Source organism: Accipiter gentilis, chromosome W, assembly GCF_929443795.1.
Source record: "Accipiter gentilis chromosome W, bAccGen1.1, whole genome shotgun sequence".
Taxonomy (NCBI): Eukaryota; Metazoa; Chordata; class Aves; order Accipitriformes; family Accipitridae; genus Astur; species Astur gentilis.
The window spans coordinates 28,410,180-28,428,530 of NC_064918.1; the positions used below are offsets into that span (position 1 = coordinate 28,410,180).

Genomic DNA, 18,351 nt, shown 5'->3' on the forward strand with positions numbered 1-18,351 from the left:
AAGATTGGGATTTAACTGGAGTTGAAAACCTAAACTTTTTTTTTTTTTGAACACGGACTCCAGTCTGATCAGCAGGCAGTAAGAAAAGAACTTGTAATACTAATCATACATAAAAAGAAGTCACTAGGGAGTGATTCCAATACCTAAAAATAATTGTTAAGTGCCATTTCATATGCCCTAGGGTATCCTGCCTAGCCCTGAGCAGCAACTCCAGGAGATACAAGTCTCCAGTTTGTCTGTAACCCGCTAGCCCTGCGAGGATGTCTTAGACATCCTTGGGCACCTTACATGTCAGAAGACACCAACATTCAGGCACCTGAATTATTCCCTTGATGTCTGATTCAAGACCACTTGAAAGTCTAAATACACACGTATTAAAAAAAAAAGTGTAGAAAAGTTTTCATTGGGTAGGTCACTGATCAGGAGATCCCTTAAAGGATAGTTTAAAAGAATGGTGATCCTAACACAATGTAAGAATACTGAAGAAATTACAGTAGAATTATTTCCCAGATCAAATAAAGACATCGTAGATGACCTTAGGAAAAAATTAAAGTCTCTCTGTGCCTCAACTCCCAATCCATAAAATGGTGACAGTTAAACTACTTTTCTCCCCATCTTTATCCAGGTGTCCTGGTTTCAGCTGGGATAGAGTTCATTGTCTTCTTAGTAGCTGGTACAGTGCTATGTTTTGAGTTCAGTATTCAAAGAATGTTGATAACACTGATGTTTTCAGTTGTTGCTAAGTAGTGTTTAGTCTAATGTCAAGCATTTTCAGCTTCTCAAGCCCAGCCAGTGAGAAAGCTGGAGGGGCACAAGAAGTTGGCACAGGACAGAGCCAGGGCAGCTGACCCAAAGTGGCCAACGGGGTATTCCATACCATGTGACGTCATGTCTAGTATAGAAACTGGGGGGAGTGGGGGCGGGGGTTATCGCCGCTTGGGGACTAACTGGGTTTTGATCGGCAGGTGGTGAGCAATTGCACTGCGCATCATTTGTACATTCCAGTCCTTCTATCATTACTGTTGTCATTTTATTATTGCTATCATTATCATTATTAGTTTCTCCTTTTCTGTTCTATTAAACTGTTCTTATTTCAACCCACGGGTTTTGCTTCTTTTCCCGATTTTCTCCCCCATCCCACTGCGTGTGGGGGAGTGAGTGAGCAGCTGCATGGTGTTTAGTTGCTGGCTGGGGTTAAAACCATGACACCAGGTTATGATAAGTATGACTTTTCTGTCCCCCTCACACATACTGTGTAGTCTACAGAGTTTCACCTTTGATCGGTATTTCTAGATCTCTTTAATACAAATAATATTACTATCAGAAGCAGCTTTTCAGAGAAAAAATTCTGCAAAATCTTAAAAGGCCATACCTTTTTTATTGAGTGGTCGTTTTCGTACACAAACACATATCCTGTGCTCATCAATCTACAAAGGAAACAATCTTTCATTGAACTATACCCTAATTCCACTTATACAATATTTTTCTATTCTTGAATTAAATAACCAATCATTTAAACAAAGAGAAATATCCAAGACAGAGAGTCATCCAAATGTGTAAAAGCCCCTTGTGTCTGCACAATAACCAAGAATCCAAAAGGGAGAACCATACATTAATAAAACTCCCTGTAGCCAGTGATCTGATCCTGCAGAGTACCAGGTATATCTTGCAAGCAAATCCAGCTGTAACAGGGTAGATACGCTATTGACAGAAATTGTCACAATCTCTTTGATCATGTCCTGGTACAATTTTCAATCTTGAGGGGTACAGGACAGGTAAAAAGTAGTCAGGACTCTAAACCTCCGAAAGGCAAACTTTTGGCTGTTTAGGGCACTAGTGTGTGGGATCCCTTGGGAAACTGCCTTCAGAAGTAAAGGAGCAAATGAGAGCTGGGAGATATTTAAGACATTTTTCTTAGGGTTCAAGAGCTCACAATCCCGATGTGCAAGAAGTCATGCAGGGAAGGCAGGAGGCCAGCTTGGCTACGTCAAGACCTCTTAAGCAAACTAAAACACAAAAACAAAAGGCATAGGCAGTGGAGGCAGGGATACACATTGTATTGGGTTTGTGTGGCAAGGTTTTGGTAGCGGGGGGGAGTTACAGGGGTGGCTTCTGTAAGAAGCTGCTGGAAGCTTCCCCTGTGTTTGAGAGAGAGCAAGCCCATACCAGCCGGCTCTAAGATGGACCCGCCGCCGGCCAAGGCCGAGCCAATCAGTGATAGTGGTAATGCCTCTGTGATAACATTTTTAAGAAGGAAAAAAAAGTTAGGACGGGGAGAAACAGCCGCTGGAGTGAGGAGTGAGAACATGTAAGAGAAACAAGCCTGTGGACACCAAGGTCAGTGAAGAAGGAGGGGGAGGAGATGCTCCAGGTGCGGGAGCACCCTGCAGCCCGTGGTGAAGACCCTGGTGAGGCAGGCTGTCCCCCTGCAGTCCAGGGAGGTCCACGGTGCAGCAGATATCCACCTGCAGCCCGTGGAGGAGCCCACGCTGGAGCAGGTGGGTTCCCGAAGGAGGCTGTGACCCCGTGGGAACGCCGCGCTGGAGCAGGTTCCTGGCAGGACCTGCAGATCTGTGGAGAGAGGAGCACACGGATCAGGTTTTCTGGCAGGACTTGTGACCCCGTGGGGGACTCACGCTGGAGCAGTGTGCTCCTGAAGGACTGCACATCGTGGAAAGGACCCATGCTGGAGCAGTTTGTGAAGAACTGCAGCCCGTGGGAATGGCCCACGTTGGAGGAGTTCGTGGAGGACTGTCTCCCGTGGGAGGGACCCCACGCTGGAGCAGGGGAAGAGTGTGATGAGCCCTCGTCTTGAGGAGGTGAAGCAGCAGAAAATAACGTGTGATGACCGTAAACCCCATCCCTGTCCCCCTGTGCCGCTGGGGGGGCTTGGTGGTGAAATCCGGGAGTGAAGTTGTGCCCGGGAAGAAGGTAGGGGTGGAGGGAAGGTGTTCTGAGATTTGGTTTTATTTCTCATTACCTTCCTCTGGTTGATTTGTAATAAATTGAGTTAATTTTCCTAAATTGAGTCTGTTTTGCCCGTGACGGTAATTAGTGAATGATCTCTCCTGTCCTTATCTCGACCCGCAAGCTTCTTGTTATATTTTTCTCTCCCCTGTCCAGCTGAGGATGGGGGAGTGATAGAATGGCTTTGGTGGGCACCTGGCATTCAGCCAGGGTCAACCCATCACACACATCCTGGGGAGATTATAGGTATATGGCCTGGGAGTGCAGGGAGGGGATCAGGAAAGCCAAGACACAGCTGGAGCTGAACTTGGCTAGGGACATGAAAAATAACAAGAAGGGTTTCTTCAGGCAATTAGGATAACAAAGGAATATAAAAGAAACTGTACTCCCCCAATGAGCAAAACAGGAGACCTGGCTACAACTGACATATAGAACGCTGAGATACTCAACAACTTTTTTTGCCTCGGTCTTCACCAGCAAGTAATCTAGCCACGCTGCCCAACTCACAGAATCCAAAGGCAGGGACTGGGAGAATGAAGTACCACCCACCATAGGAGATCAGGTTCAAGACCATTTAAGGAACTTGAATGTGCACAAGTCCATGGGACCTGATGAGATGCATCTGAGGGTCCTGAGGGAACTGGCAGATGAAGTGGCTAAGCCACTATCCTCCATATTTGAAAAATTGTGGCAGACTAGTGAAGTTCCCAGTGACTGGAAAAGGGGAAACATAACCCTCATTTTTAAAAAGGGAAAAAGAGGAAAACCCAGGGAAATACAGGCCAGTCAGTCTCACCCCTGTGCCTGGCAAGATCATGGAGCAGATCCTCCTGGAAACTGGAAACTATGCTAGGGCACATGGGAAACAGAGATGATTGGTGACAGCCAACATGGCTTCACTAAGGGCAAATCATGCCAGACAAATGTGGTGGCCTTCTACGATGAGGTTACAGCATTGGTAGATAAGGGAAGAACAACAAATGTCATCTACCTGGACTTGTGCAAAGCATTTGACACTGTCCCGCACGACATCCTTGTTGCTAAAATGGAGACGCATGGATTTGATGGATGGACCACTTGGTGGATAAGGAATTGGCTGGATGGTCGCACTCAAAGAGTTGCAGTCAATGGCTTGATGTCCAAGTGGAGACCAGTGACGAGTGGTGTTCCTCAGGGGTTCGTATTGGGACCAGTATTATTTAACATCTTTGTTGGCGACATGGACAGTGGGATTGAGTGCACCCTCAGCAAGTTTGCGGATGACACCAAGCTGAGTGGTGTGGTTGATACTCTAGAGGGAAGGAATGCCATCCAGAGGGACCTTGACAGGCTAGAGAGGTGGGCCTGTGTGAACCTCATGAAGTTCAACAAGGCCAAGTGCAAGGTCCTGCGCATGGGTCAGGGCAATCCCAAACATGGATACATGCTGGGCAATGAGTGGATTGAGAGCAGCCCTGTGGATAAGGACTTGAGGGTACTGGTGGATGAAAAACTGAATATGAGACAGCAATGTGTGTTCGCAACCGAGAAAGCCAATCGCATCCTGGGCTGCATCAAAAGAAGTGTGGCTAGCAGGTCAAGGAAGGTGATTCTCCCCCTCTACTCCGCTCTCATGAGACCCCACCTGGAGTACTGCGTTCAGCTCTGGGGCCCCCAGCATGAGACAGACATGGACCTGCTCGAGTGGGTCCAGAGGAGGGCCACGAAGATGATTAGGGGGCTGGAGCACCTCCCCTATGAGGACAGGCTGAGAAAGTTGGGGTTGTTTACCCTAGAGAAGAGAAGGCTCCAGGGAGACCTTATAGCAGCCTTCCAGTACCTAAAGGGGGCCTACAAGAAAGCCAGAGAGGGACTTTTTACCAAGGGCATGGAGTGATAGGATGAGGGGTAATGATTTTAAACTGAAAGAGGGTAGATTTAGATTAGATGTAAGGAAGAAATTCTTTACTGTGAGGGTGGTGAGGCACTGCAACAGGTTGCCCAGAGAACTTGTGGATGCCCCCCTCCCTGGAAGTGTTCAAGGCCAGGTTGGACGAGGCTTTGAGCAACCTGGTCTAGTGGAAGGTATCCCAGCCCATGGCAAGGGGGTTGGAACTAGATAGATCTTTAAGGTCCCTTCCAACGCAAACCATTCTATGATTCTATGACTTCCACACAGATCTGATAATCTTCATCATTTAAGGATTCTGCTCCTCTGTGGCAGTACATCCTGCCCCTGCCATCCTGCCAGCAGGAAACAAAACTTCTCTAGGAAGGGAGAAGGGGAAGGAAACCCTGGAGGCTGCAGGTTGAAATTTGAACTGGCCAGTCAAGATGCACCAGGTACACCGAGGTGACCCTCCTAGCCAATAGAATTAAATGACCACAGGTCAGATTCGACAGGGGTATAAACAGGGTCCCGCCGGAGGACACGTTGGCAGTCCTCCTCGGAGCAGCGGGTCTGCAGTCGGGGACTTCCCCTCAGGCCGGGGCACCGCCCGAGGTAACTCCTTGAGGGAGAGAGCCCTCAGCTTTTAGGTGAGTGATATGCGCATTTTGAGCCATCGCTTTAAATCTTGGGGATTCTTAAGTCGGCCGTGTAGTATTAATTCTCTTTACATCATTGAGCCTGTGGTTTTATAAAATGTTACCGGACTTCTAACTAACTTTTGCTGAAGAATAAATCTGAGTTTTAACACATGTTGGATTTGGTTAGTTGTGCATCCGTAACATCCTCTGACTTCTCTGCAAATCAAAGGTCTTCATGACCTTCAAAGATCAAATATTAATCTTTATACTCAACAAGGTTCTTCAGATAAGCTTAATGGTTTTGTGTGCACATCCCTTAGCATCCCAGGAAAATCTACATTATAGAGGCTGACTGACTACTTAATACGTGTTTGTATTATTTTATAGTCAAAAGATATGTAAATGACATAAAAAATGACTGAAAAAAACAAACCCATTTTATAAAGAATACAAATATATATATGAAATTTCTTATTTTTGATGTTTACAGACAGAAGTATATTCATACATTGAAAAAATTGGAAACACAGAGCAAAATTCAGAAGGATAAAAAATTTCCACATCAGTGGGGTACTTACAGGATCTGCAGCTGTCAGTGGTGTATAATCCAAACTTCTCCTGAAATCTCTTATTGTATGCATAATTTCATAATTTGGGTTTGTAGCATCAACATCCTAGAGAAGTAAGCAACAGAATTTCTAATATATTTTTTTCCTTGAAATGAACTAATTTCAGTATCTTCTAAATTTACTTGTATAAAAAATACACATTAACTGAAATGTTAATTTTTCTCCAAAACACCATAAATGTCTTGACCACAAGTTAGCTGATGTAGCTAATTTACTGATCATAAAGCAAAACAATTATATGCCTTCTATTTCATATTTTTGGTTGGCATGTAATAGAAAATGCTTTTTAATTGAGGACTCATTAAAAGTTTACTCAAGAAAGAAATGACTCCTGCCTTTTGCCAGAATCTTCACATTAAAGAAACACAGCTGAACAATTGCACAACAGATAGCATATACAGTCAATGCTTCTTAATCTGAGATAAGGCGGTCCAACAGACAAATGGATACACTATTATACAGGTACAAAACACACTGCAGAGGACAGTGCAGGTGCCCCAGCTGCTCTAAACACAACCCTGCTGGATCCGAGTTGGTTAAAGGAGGTTGATCCTACTTGCTGGTCCTGAGTTAACTCCTACAGTTACGTGGATGCATTGGAAACTCTTTAACACTCCTAGACCCCCCAAAAAGCAGAAGCAATCCCAATGATACACAATAGACTACATCCAGGCTCACAAGACCTCCTGTCCCTAAACCTAGAACCATCAGTATCAGAGCGAACGGACATGTAAGAGGCCGTGCACAGAGCCCCTCTAAACCTCGCAAAGCCTGAACTACTGAGCCTACTGTGAGCTGAGTTGGTTTTCTGCAGAAGCACTCAAATGTCTTTCCTGTCACTTCTCCCTGCGACTGTCAGTTTTTACCCCATTTCAGGACATGCTGCTGATGCCATGCATAGACAGCTCTGGTGCTCAGACCTTATTAAGCTTTGCATGGCTTCCCACAAATGAGCTTAAAACTCCTTCTGGATCACATCTGGCTGTGGAAATAGCATAGACACTTTCAGAAAGCACTGCATTGGAGTTAATAAGCTGAAATGGAGCAAGCTCATGTCTCTATACCTGTGACACAGCTGATCCACACCTCAGACAAAACTGTGCCCTGGTAATCAAAAGTTGACTGTACCTTTAAGTTGTTCATCCTGACTACAGTGAACTAAAAACTACTTACAGTAAATCCATACAAAATGTATTCCTGATGAAACATTTCCTTCTAACATTCAGAAAGTGGTATTGCTTATTATGGAAAAGGTATTTGTCTAATATTCTTCAAACCCTGTTTAAAGGTCTTGCCCACTAGAAGCCAGTGCTTGGCTAATTATTGCTGCATTTCACAACAACAGAATACACAAAGCAACACGAAGCATAGATACATACATGTCACCAAGAAAAACAGAACTTTCTCATACAGAAGTTTAAGACTCAGATGGGAGTTGTCACAGAAGTGATAAAAAGAAAATTTCAGGTGTAGTATCACATCAGAGAATTTTAATATATAAATCAAAAGTTATTTGCTCCTCACACATAAAGCCATAGTACTGTTTTGCATTTGTTTAAGTGGATGGAAATTAGAAAACATGAATTCAACATAAGTGATTTTAGGTCAACTTAGAAACATCATTAAACTGTGAGGTAAATTGCCTAAATTATTTACTTGGTGGTGGCACTTCTCATGTCAGTAGCAGATTGGTAGTATCTCTTTAGAGACTAACACATACACATAGGACTGCCAACAAGATTACACTACTAGTTTTGCTAAAGCTTTTACACTATTGTGACAGAAAGTAATTTAATATTAAGAGATTTTTCTCAAAGGATTAACAACTTCATTTCTTTCACACAAGTTTCTAACAACTTGCTGCCAAGCTGTTTACATGATGCAAAGCTAAATTATAAATGCATAGACAGGTATAAAGGAAAAGAAAATATCACTGTTCAAACTTGAGCCTCAAATAGGTCTATGAAACATCAAAGATCATAAAGAACAATTTATCATTATGTTGTAATACCTCCTGTAGAATAACAGCCCTATTTAAAAGCCAAAGTTTTGATTATTTTCATGGATATATTTTCCCTAAGAAATAGCTATCATCAGTACTTGATTTTTAAATAACACACAGAAAGATAAGCAATTGTAAGCAATTACTTCTGTAGGGAGAAAAAGAGGGGGGAAACTGTCTAAAAAAATAGTTATCAGAGCAATGCAACCATGCACCAAAATAGTTATCAAAATTGTATACATGATGAAAACATTTAATTTCAAGAATATTACAGTTCATAAAAATTATTGAAGACTGAAAAAAGCACAATAATTTTGCAAACATCTTCTCTTCCTGACATGTTTTCCATCTGAGCTAAAAATACTAACCTGAGCTCTTTTTTCTCCAAGTTCCTGCTGCTGTAACCTTCTTTTTTCACGTTTCTCTTGCAATTTTTCAACCTCTTTTACACAATTAGATTTTCCACATGCTTAAAGAAAATTATATAATTTTAAAATATTGTGTTGCATGAATTTAGTATTTACACTATAACATTTCAATTCTACTAATTTATGAATAATTAGAATGCATTTATTTATATCAACTAACTTTTCAAGCAAATCAGTATTAGTACAGAATAATTATGGCAATTTAATTTCTAAAATTTATAGAATAAATGAATTAGAAAAAATCATGGGAATGGGACAATAATTACACAATCGAAAATATAAGGACAATGACCCTCAAAAAATATTTGGACATGTGATGATATCTGGATACATGTGATCTTTTGGTTTGAATTAAAAGAAAGCCCAGGCAAATTAAAAAAAACAAACCACCATCATGCTTAAAAAAAGATAAAGGAAAAACAAATTCCAAATACTAGAACAACTATGACAAAAGTGAACATTTGTTTAGCCACAGCACTCTGAAAAAGCTTCTTGAGGAAGCCTACAGGCAACTGCGCATATAGACCATTTGTCATTTATGGACAACAACATAATCCAAGAGAATGTACATGTAATGCCCAGAATGAATGAATCCTTGATAAACCATTTACATAAAAAGGGGTCCAAATTCCTTTTTTGAAGCTTGAACTGGAGATATATCTGAAACACTACCATTCTGTTGTGAGGAGGAAGACTGTTCAGGAAGCTGAGTAGGCCACGTGCGTGCAGAACCAACCACTGCAAAAGAAAAGCAAAAAGCTCATCTAGATACGGAAGAGTAACGTTTCTATCTGATTCTGAAATACTTTATTATGACAAAATAAAACAAATCCCTTTCAAGACACAACAATTTATTGGGGGCAGGGAGGAGCCATACATGTAGAAAGTCTATTAATAAAGACATTCAGTATGCAGCTTTTTTTATCCTAGTGTTACATACCAACACAACATAATTATTAAGTACCAATGCTGCATGTGCATATTTTTAAATGCTCCACTACAAAATTAGTATGACTTATTATGTGCATAGAATGAAGTATGTACTTGGAGATATGCAGTTTTGAAGTTTAAAGTGTTGAAATTTTATTTATATTGTAATTATACCCAAAAACCCAGTAAGAAAAAAGGACCCACTGTTTCACATTCTCTAGAGGTTACAAAATGGTCCCATCCCACTGAACCTACAATCTGTGGATGAGTAGAGAGATACAAATGAAAGGCAGCAAAATGCAGCTCAGTCTATGAGTGGAAGAAACAAACCTTTTTGACACTATACTGAAAGGGATATGGATACAATCAGTATGTCTACCTAAACTTATTGATTCCATATGTGATAAGGATGCCAATTTCTGAAGATGCAGAGTGATGTCTGTTCCCAGTGAATGCAGTGGGAGTGGTGTGCATGCAAGCCTCTTTGGTAGAGCTGAATGTTTTAAGTTGTTTTTCAAAGAGTTGCTTCAAGAAGCTCTGCTTCAGCTGGCCAGTTTCCTGTACATGTTCCTAATGAGGTCTGCCAGAAGAGTACAAAAGTGAAGGTAACAACTTTGATTAGTAGCCTAGAGATGATATTCCAAATGAAGGCCAGCACACTATGCAACATGGAGACAACTATGGAAAAGATATCAAATGGGATAGACAAGACAAATCCCCAGATCATTCCAAATATGATAGGAGATCTAGTTTATAGCATGAATTAACTACACAAGACAGTGTGATGAGAAAAGTTTAATTACAAGGCCAACAAAGAACACTTAGGCCGACTATGAATAGTAAGATGCTGCCCTGGTTTCAGCTGGGATAGAGTTCATTGTCTTCCGAGTAGCTGGTACAGTGCTATGTTTTGAGTTCAGTATGAGAAGAATGTTGATAACACTGATGTTTTCAGTTGTTGCTAAGTAGTGTTTAGTCTAAAGTCAAGCATTTTTCAGCTTCTCAAGCCCAGCCAGTGAGAAAGCTGGAGAGGCACAAGAAGTTGGCACAGGACACAGCCAGGGCACCTAACCCAAACTGGCCAACGGTGTATTCCATACCATGTGATGTCACATCTAGTATAGAAACTGGGGGGAGTGGGGGTGGGGAGAATCACCGCTTGGGGACTAACTGGGTGTCGATCGGCGGGTGGTGAGCAATTGCCCTGCACATCATTTGTACATTCCAGTCCTTTTATCATTACTGTTGTCATTTTATTAGTGTTATCATTATCATTATTAGTTTCTCCTTTTCTGTTCTATTAAACCGTTCTTATCTCAACCCACAAGTTTTACTTCTTTTCCTGATTTTCTCCCCCATCCCACTGGGCGGGGGGGAGTGAATGAGCAGCTGCATGGTGCTTAGTTGCTGGCTGGGGTTAAACCATGACAGATGCACAGAACCTATTAAAATACAAACTACAGGGTTATTCCATACCAAACAGATCATTTACTACAAATGACAATGTGTATGGAAGTGAGGAGAGCCCATCCATCAATAAGATGTCTCAAATTTAAATCATATTAGTTTGAAAAAAATTATCCCCTCCTCATGAGATTTCCAATTTAACACCCCCAGAGGCAAATGGCAGAAGGGAGAAAGTGATCCCAGTTGTACACCAGAAGAGTCTGAATGCTTGCAAAGATATGCAAGCCCACTTGTTTTTCAAGTTTAACAGATGGAATGGAATCTAGTCTGAAATAATGACAGTAGATTGTTTGGAAGAAGAATCATCACCATCATAAGTACAAGTTAACTTTAATGCAGGAGATAAAATGAAAACAATAAGCAATTAACTGTTCTTTCTCATGTTATTAGATGCATTACTTCTGTATTCATCCAATACACAGTTTTCACCTATCCTCCTGTGATATTTCAGCATTTTTGTAGATTTTTTGCTATTAATCATAGAGTAAGAAATAACCCATAAGGTTTAAGTACTCTTTGAATGAATGTTTACACACAGACTGTTAGAAAACTAAGCTAAAAAACTGAAAACATAAGAATTTTAAGTGCACTACTTAATGTGTATTGAAACACTCAATTAAGTTGAAGCAAATTGAGGATGCTTTAACCTGGAAAAGTTCACACATGATTTAATGTAGCATAATTAATTAACTTCAAATTTTTGTACTTTCAGTTCATTCAGCTTAACTTTCCTAATGCTATATTGCTTAAACTTGCATATAAGTACTATTCATACAGTATGCATTCCTAAATATACACAGGAGTAATTCTAGGAATTATGCACCATGTCTTTTGCATGTCATATGCATATATACCAAATTAGAAATGCAGAATTATTAAGGAATGCTAGATGAGCAGGAAATTAAAATATTCCCATACTTTTTTACTTCCTTGAAATGGAAAGAGATAATATTTACCTCTGTTATCTCTGGCAGAAGTGTCATTCTTAATAGGTGCCACGGTTTGTCGACTCTATAAAGAAAGAAATCTCTGTTATTTGATCACCTCATTACTGAAAACATAAACTGCAGCCCCACCTCTGCTTCTTTCCAGTGAATAAAAATAACACGACATCAGCAATACAGAGAGGTGATTGCTGTCAAATCCTTCCCTGAAGAGCCTAGGGTGAAGACTGCTTGAACTATATGTACTGTTTCAAAACAACCTCCAAAACCTTTTCTATATTTTTCCTTGAGATATACTTAGTTATATAAATATTAGTCCCCAACTCCCTCCCTGCCAAACCTGTTCTTAGAAAATTTTTAGAAACCCCTATTCACCATAGGAAAAAAAAAAGGAACATGGTTATCAAATAGCTCCACAGACACAAAAGTTAGATTTAAAAATTCAAGCATAACAACATGTATAGGAGTACTGTAAGTTTAATATGAACATGTTGCATAGGTATTACCAACCTTCATGATTTCGTTTACTTTGGCTGCTGGAATAGGTGGTGGTGGTGTCTCTGGACTAGGTTTAGTATCTTTATCAGGTGCAAGATCTGGGTTAAGTGAAAATATGCCCTCCAAGTCAATCTGTGTAAAACAATATAAAACACATTTATGAGCCTTAGAACAATATTCACCCTTTCCATTTCTTCTGTTATGTATAAGAATAAATAATAAATATATTTAGAGTTTTTACCCCACAATTTGTTAATTCTATAACCTGAATGATCTTATGTTATGTTCACTAAAAACAGTGTAAGCTTTGGTCTTCATATTAGTTGAAAACACACCCTTCAGAAAAGGGATTAATTAAAAATGACCAATAGATATTCATAATGTTGTAAAGTGATTAAATTAAAACAGAAGTAGGTAGTATTACTGTGGTAATTTGACAATTACTGCAGAATATGAAAGACATTCTGTAACATAAAAAAAAAGAGATCTCAATTATTTGAAATTTCCCAGACAGTTCAGAAGAAACATACAAATTACAACCACCCAAAAAATAAAAGCGCAGTTGAAACCATGTTAAATTTATCATGCCATTTTTTTTTCCTTGTAAGTGTTCCTCATTCAAAATGCTGTAAAATGTTAGGGGGGGGTGGGGTGGGGGGGGTGGGACAGGATCTTAAAAGTAGCTGGCTTCAGATCTATTGAAACTTGGTTTCCTAAAAATCTTAAATAGCTTTGGTCTCTATAGACTGCCATTTCCTCTGGCTGGACCTTTCAAAGACCTCACTACTGTACAGATTCTGTGTGTCCAGAGGGATGAGCTCAGCTGATGAGATCACCAGGACATCCTCACAACTTTTTTTTCCTTTTTCCTGTGTTTTCACAAGACTGGTGAAGTGTAATGATTTCTGCGGTGCTTCTCCAAATCTCAGCTAAAACTGGCTAACATAGTCCAAAATTTACAGGAAGAGGGGATAGCAAAGCATAACTGGGACACACAGAGACACAGTTTCTTAAGGAAAGCAAGGCTGAAAAATTATTGCCTAAAATAAATAAATAAACAAACAAGCTAGCAGTTCAATCCCTCAATAATACGAACACAAAAAGATTTCTAATCCAGCTCCCACTGGTTTTCTGTCTGAACTGCAAGTCATTCTCCCTCTCAAAAATTTGATTTTTCTACTTGTAAAAAGGGGTAACAAGGTCAGCCTTTGTAATCTGGTTCAAAATCAAAAGATGAAAAGCACTATTTAAAAGCTATGACACAGAGCTCAGGAAGTCAAATTTAATACAAGAGAAACCAGCATTTGCCCAATAACTGCCATTCAAAACAGCCTGAAACCAAAGAATCATCAAGTAAATTAAGATTTATATTTTCTCTTTGTTTCCAGTGCAAATTCCAAAGTAATATTCATGTAGATTACATATTTTTTAAAAGAGAAAAGTTCTAAAATAATTAGGTTTACCTCTTTGCCTTTAACAACTCCATTTTCAAACCATTCAACAGTTACGCTTTCACTATCTTCATTTAGGGATGTTAGCATAGCTTGGTGAATCCGGCCTAGAAAGGAAACACAAATGATCGAATTAACAGATGGAAAAATTTTCCAGAAGTTATTTTAATCCCTACAATGAGAAATGCAGATAGAGGCAGGAAGAAGAGGGTTTAAAAAAAAAAAGGTGATAAATAGAAGATGATTCCTGGCCACATACTGTAAACTGGCTCAAATTTGATCCACTAGTGGAGGCTCTAACGGGACAGTCGGTGTACAAGTGAAAAATTCAATGAATAGAAAACTGAGTGGTAAGTAAAAAAAATACCATGTGAAAGCCACACCACTTAGACTCTCTTTTCTGAGAGTCTCCCATGGGTGGGAATGTTTCCTGAGGTGCACTCCACAAAGGCTTGTGTCGTGGTTTAACCCCAGCCAGCAACTAAGCACCACGCAGCCGCTCACTCACTGCCCCCCCACCCAGTGGGATGGGGGAGAAAATCGGGAAAAGAAGTAAAACTCGTGGGTTGAGATAAGAACAGTTTAATAGAACAGAAAAGAAGAAACTAATAATGATAATGATAACATTAATAAAATGACAACAGCAATAATAAAAGGATTGGAATGTACAAATGATGCGCAGGGCAATTGCTCACCACCTGCCAATCAAAACCCAGTTAGTTAGTCCCCAAGTGGCGATCCCCCCGCCCTCACTCCCCCCAGTTTCTATACCAGATGTGATGTCACATGGTATGGAATATCCCGTTGGCCAGTTTGGGTCAGGTGCCCTGGCTGTGTCCTGTGCCAACTTCTTGTGCCTCTCCAGCTTTCTCGCTGGCTGGGCTTGAGAAGCTGGAAAATCCTTGACTTTAGACTAAACATTACTTAGCAACAACTGAAAACATCAGTGTTATCAACATTCTTCTCATACTGAACTCAAAACATAGCACTGTACCAGCTACTCGGAAGACAATGAACTCTATCCCAGCTGAAATGAGGACAGCTTGTTTGTCTCCCTTCTAGGCTGATTCAGCATTAATTGTCCCAACATAGGAGGGAAGCCCCCTGAAATTGTATTCTGATATCCATTTCTTATGGACATTCAATCAGTTGGTAATTCAACTAAAATTAAATTGCCTGCAATTTAATACAAATCATCATTTTAAAAACAACTGCTAACACAGACTGTTAAACTGGAATTAAGGTGCCATTGCTATGACTTCTCCAGTGAAAGATCCAAAGCCAGCAAGCCCCCGTAAAGTACAATAAAACCAGTAAACTTTCAGTAGGAATAAGGATTTTCCTTCTCAATTATGTAGTGCACTGCATTTTTTTTAATGTCATCTGTCATACTTTATCGTATTTCCTACACGTGGTAACGAGGAGCAATCGGAAGAGCAGAGCAGCCATGCACTGACACAAAAGTGCATGTCACATTGATTTCACATCTGTGCTTTGCCCTAAGAGTACCAAGAATTGGGGTTTCTAAAGAACATGAGTCCAATGCAACTGCTCCTCTAACACCCTCCATCAATGAGCCATAGCACGAACAAGCAACCCCTTACTCCATTGCATCTGAGCGGGAAACACAGGTTTAGGTCATCTGTAGAAGCAGTTATTTTGTTCATTAGGCTCTCAGCATCTATGCTGTTGACTATTCCTAATCCTGTTCCAAATAACCCAGTGGCATCTCATGGCATGTGTCGAGATTGCTTCAGAGATCGTCCAGGTAACCATGCCAAACAGCTGGTGTGAGCATTTCCCAAAAAGGTGGAACAGTTTGGTTTAATTGCTGAGATATTAATGTGTAGCGCTAGCTCTACCCTTTTATAGAGACCAACTAGGGCTGAGGGGACTTGTTGTTGACCCATGTTTCTAATTACATAAGGGCCTGTGTTGAGGATGTAAGGAGTTAGTTCAGTAGGAGGCCTAGTTGGTACAAATGGCTGTTCAACTTCAATTTCAAATTGGAATGTCATGCTGGAATTGGTCTCAAAATTGGCCCAGAAACACGTTATGAGCACTGAGCAAAATAGGGTAAAAGTATACCAACATTCCTGTCTATAAGGACAGGCATGTATGTGATCAAAGCTGTGTTGGAGTTACTTCCAGCATATTCTATGGTAATTCACGAGGCTGTTGCACATACAGTACTGTTTTCAATTTGGCATCCTATTGAGATGGTATCTCTGCTTTTCTCCATCAGTGACAGAATTTGTTAATCTCTGTCTTCATCTTTTATGACCCATTTTTGCTTGGAAAAGGTAAAATTATTTTGTAACACCACCACAGATAAACTTGGTGTGGATTCATTATAATTGGTGTGAGAATTGATCCATGGCCACCCCATTGTACACGCATTCCATACATTTTGTGTGTCAATAATAAATTCAAACAGCAATCCAGTGCCCCTATAACCCCAAATACAGTATGTGATTATAAGTTTGGTGAAGGTAAAATTATGCCAGCAATCTAAATTTGGTCCCCTTATTTTATAACAGTCATTACTGTTGTTATCTGGTTTGGAGGAATCAGCATAAATTATCTTAATTTCAGTTGGTCTATGGTAGGTAGACTGATTAATTACCCGGTAGCTAATGTGTATTTTCCGCCCTGGTATGGCCTAAACCCTGGGTGTCCTGGGTTCAGCTGGGATAGAGTTAATTTTTACAGGAACCTGGGAGGTGGGGGCATAGCCGGGGCAGCTGACCTGAACTAGCCAAGGAGCTATTCCATACCATGTGACATCCTGCCCAGTATATAAATGGGGAGCGGGCCGGGGGGGTGGTCTCTGTTTTCGGTGGGGGAAGTGGCGGAGCGTCGGGTCCCGGGTGGTGAGCAGTTGCACTGTGCATCACTCTTTTTGTATACTTTTTTCATTAGTGCCGTTGTTGTTGTTGTAATCTCTTTTGTGTTTGTCCCAGTAAACTGCCTTTATCTCAACCCTCGAGGTTCCAGTTTCTTTTCCTTTTCTCTCCTCCGTCTCCTCCCCATCCCACCGGAGGGGGGCGGAGGAGTGAGCGAGCGGCTGCGTGGTCCTTTGTTACCGGCCGGCCTGAAACCACGACACTGGGTCTCCACATACACATGCAGTTAATTCAGGATTCCTGTGAAAACAAAAAAGGGAAGAAAATATGCTCAGTTGTATTCAACTGGCAAGGTTAGAAAGAAGTTGAGATCCACCAAGTGCTAAACCGGTGTACCTTTCCTGAGCAATCTTTGGCTTCCCACGCACAGGGATTTTGGGGTGTAGTTAGTACCATTGGTACTGTTCCAATCTGAGGCATCTTTATTAGTACAAGTTGTCCGGTGTAAAATGCCATAGGATAGTCTCCTGGGTTGATGTGGACTTTTGGAACAATGGTGTTAGCAGATACACAAAAGGCTTTCATTTTAGGGCAGCCATCTCCACTCCATCTATTATTTAGTTGGTAGATGGCGTTGTACAATCCTAGATGTCTCCTGGTTTCATCTGGGGTAGAGTTAACTGTCTTCCTAGTAGCTGGTACAGTGCTATGTTTTGAGTTCAGTATGAGAAGAATGTTGATAACACTGATGTTTTCAGTTGTTGCTAAGTAGTGTTTAGTCTCAAGTCAAGGATTTTTCAGCTTCTCATGCCCAACCAGCGAGAAAGCTGGAGGGGCACAAGAAGTTAGGAGGGGACACAGCCAGGGCACCTGACCCAAAGTGGCCAACAGGGTATTCCATACCATGGGACGTCCCATTTAGTATAGGAACTGGGAAGTGGGGGGAGGGAATCACCGCTCGGGGACTAGCTGGGTGTTGGTCGGCGGGTGGTGAGCAATTGCCCTGCGCATCATTTGTACATTCCAATCCTTTCATTATTGCTGTTGTAATTTTATTAGTGTTATCATTATTAGTTTCTTCTTTTCTGTTCTATTAAACCGTTCTTATCTCAACCCATGAGTTTTACTTCTTTTCCCGATTTTCTCCCCCATCCCACTGGGTGGAGGGGGGAGTGAGTGAGCGGCTGTGTGGTGCTTAGTTGCTGGCTGGGGTTAAACCACAACAGTCCATTTTGGCGCCCAATGTGGGACACGAAGGGTTGAGATAACGACAAACCTGACCAGAGCTTGTTAAAACAAATTTGTTATAAGCGTTCACTATACTGGTCTAAGAGTCGCTGGTCATTATGTTGATTTATGTGTTCTTAGAGTTGTTCCTCTGGTTTTTAAAGTTCTGTTATGTATCACCTCGCTTGCTGTATGTAGTTCCTCTTCTGCTGCTTATCATCCCTGGGAGGTGGATTAAGGTTTTCGCTTTGATGTATGGTATAACACTGGTTTATGGTATGATAAAGTCATCGGCTGTGGGATTAATCCGGTATTTGCACTCAGCATTGTCACCTTTATACGGCGGGAGCCACCTGTGGGAAACTATTAATAATTATACCATTTACCTTTCCTCCATGGAAAACCAGTCTATGGGTGGTGTACCTTTCTTCCCCTCTCCTTTCTCCTTCAGTCC

At 41.0% G+C, this 18,351-nt stretch overlaps 1 protein-coding gene across 1 annotated transcript in view; it reads right to left on the bottom strand.

The window, feature by feature from the left end:
• The window catches only part of LOC126035576 (kinesin-like protein KIF2A), an 80,536-nt gene that overhangs the window by 39,538 nt on the left and 22,647 nt on the right, over positions 1-18,351 (bottom strand). Inside the window, exons 2-8 of the mRNA XM_049794217.1 lie at positions 13,837-13,931; positions 12,386-12,505; positions 11,888-11,942; positions 9,207-9,272; positions 8,475-8,575; positions 6,054-6,149; positions 1,373-1,427 (exon numbers count right to left, since the gene is read on the bottom strand). Coding sequence (XP_049650174.1) covers positions 1,373-1,427; positions 6,054-6,149; positions 8,475-8,575; positions 9,207-9,272; positions 11,888-11,942; positions 12,386-12,505; positions 13,837-13,931 — 588 coding nt within the window. The remainder of the gene's footprint in view (positions 1-1,372; positions 1,428-6,053; positions 6,150-8,474; positions 8,576-9,206; positions 9,273-11,887; positions 11,943-12,385; positions 12,506-13,836; positions 13,932-18,351) is intronic.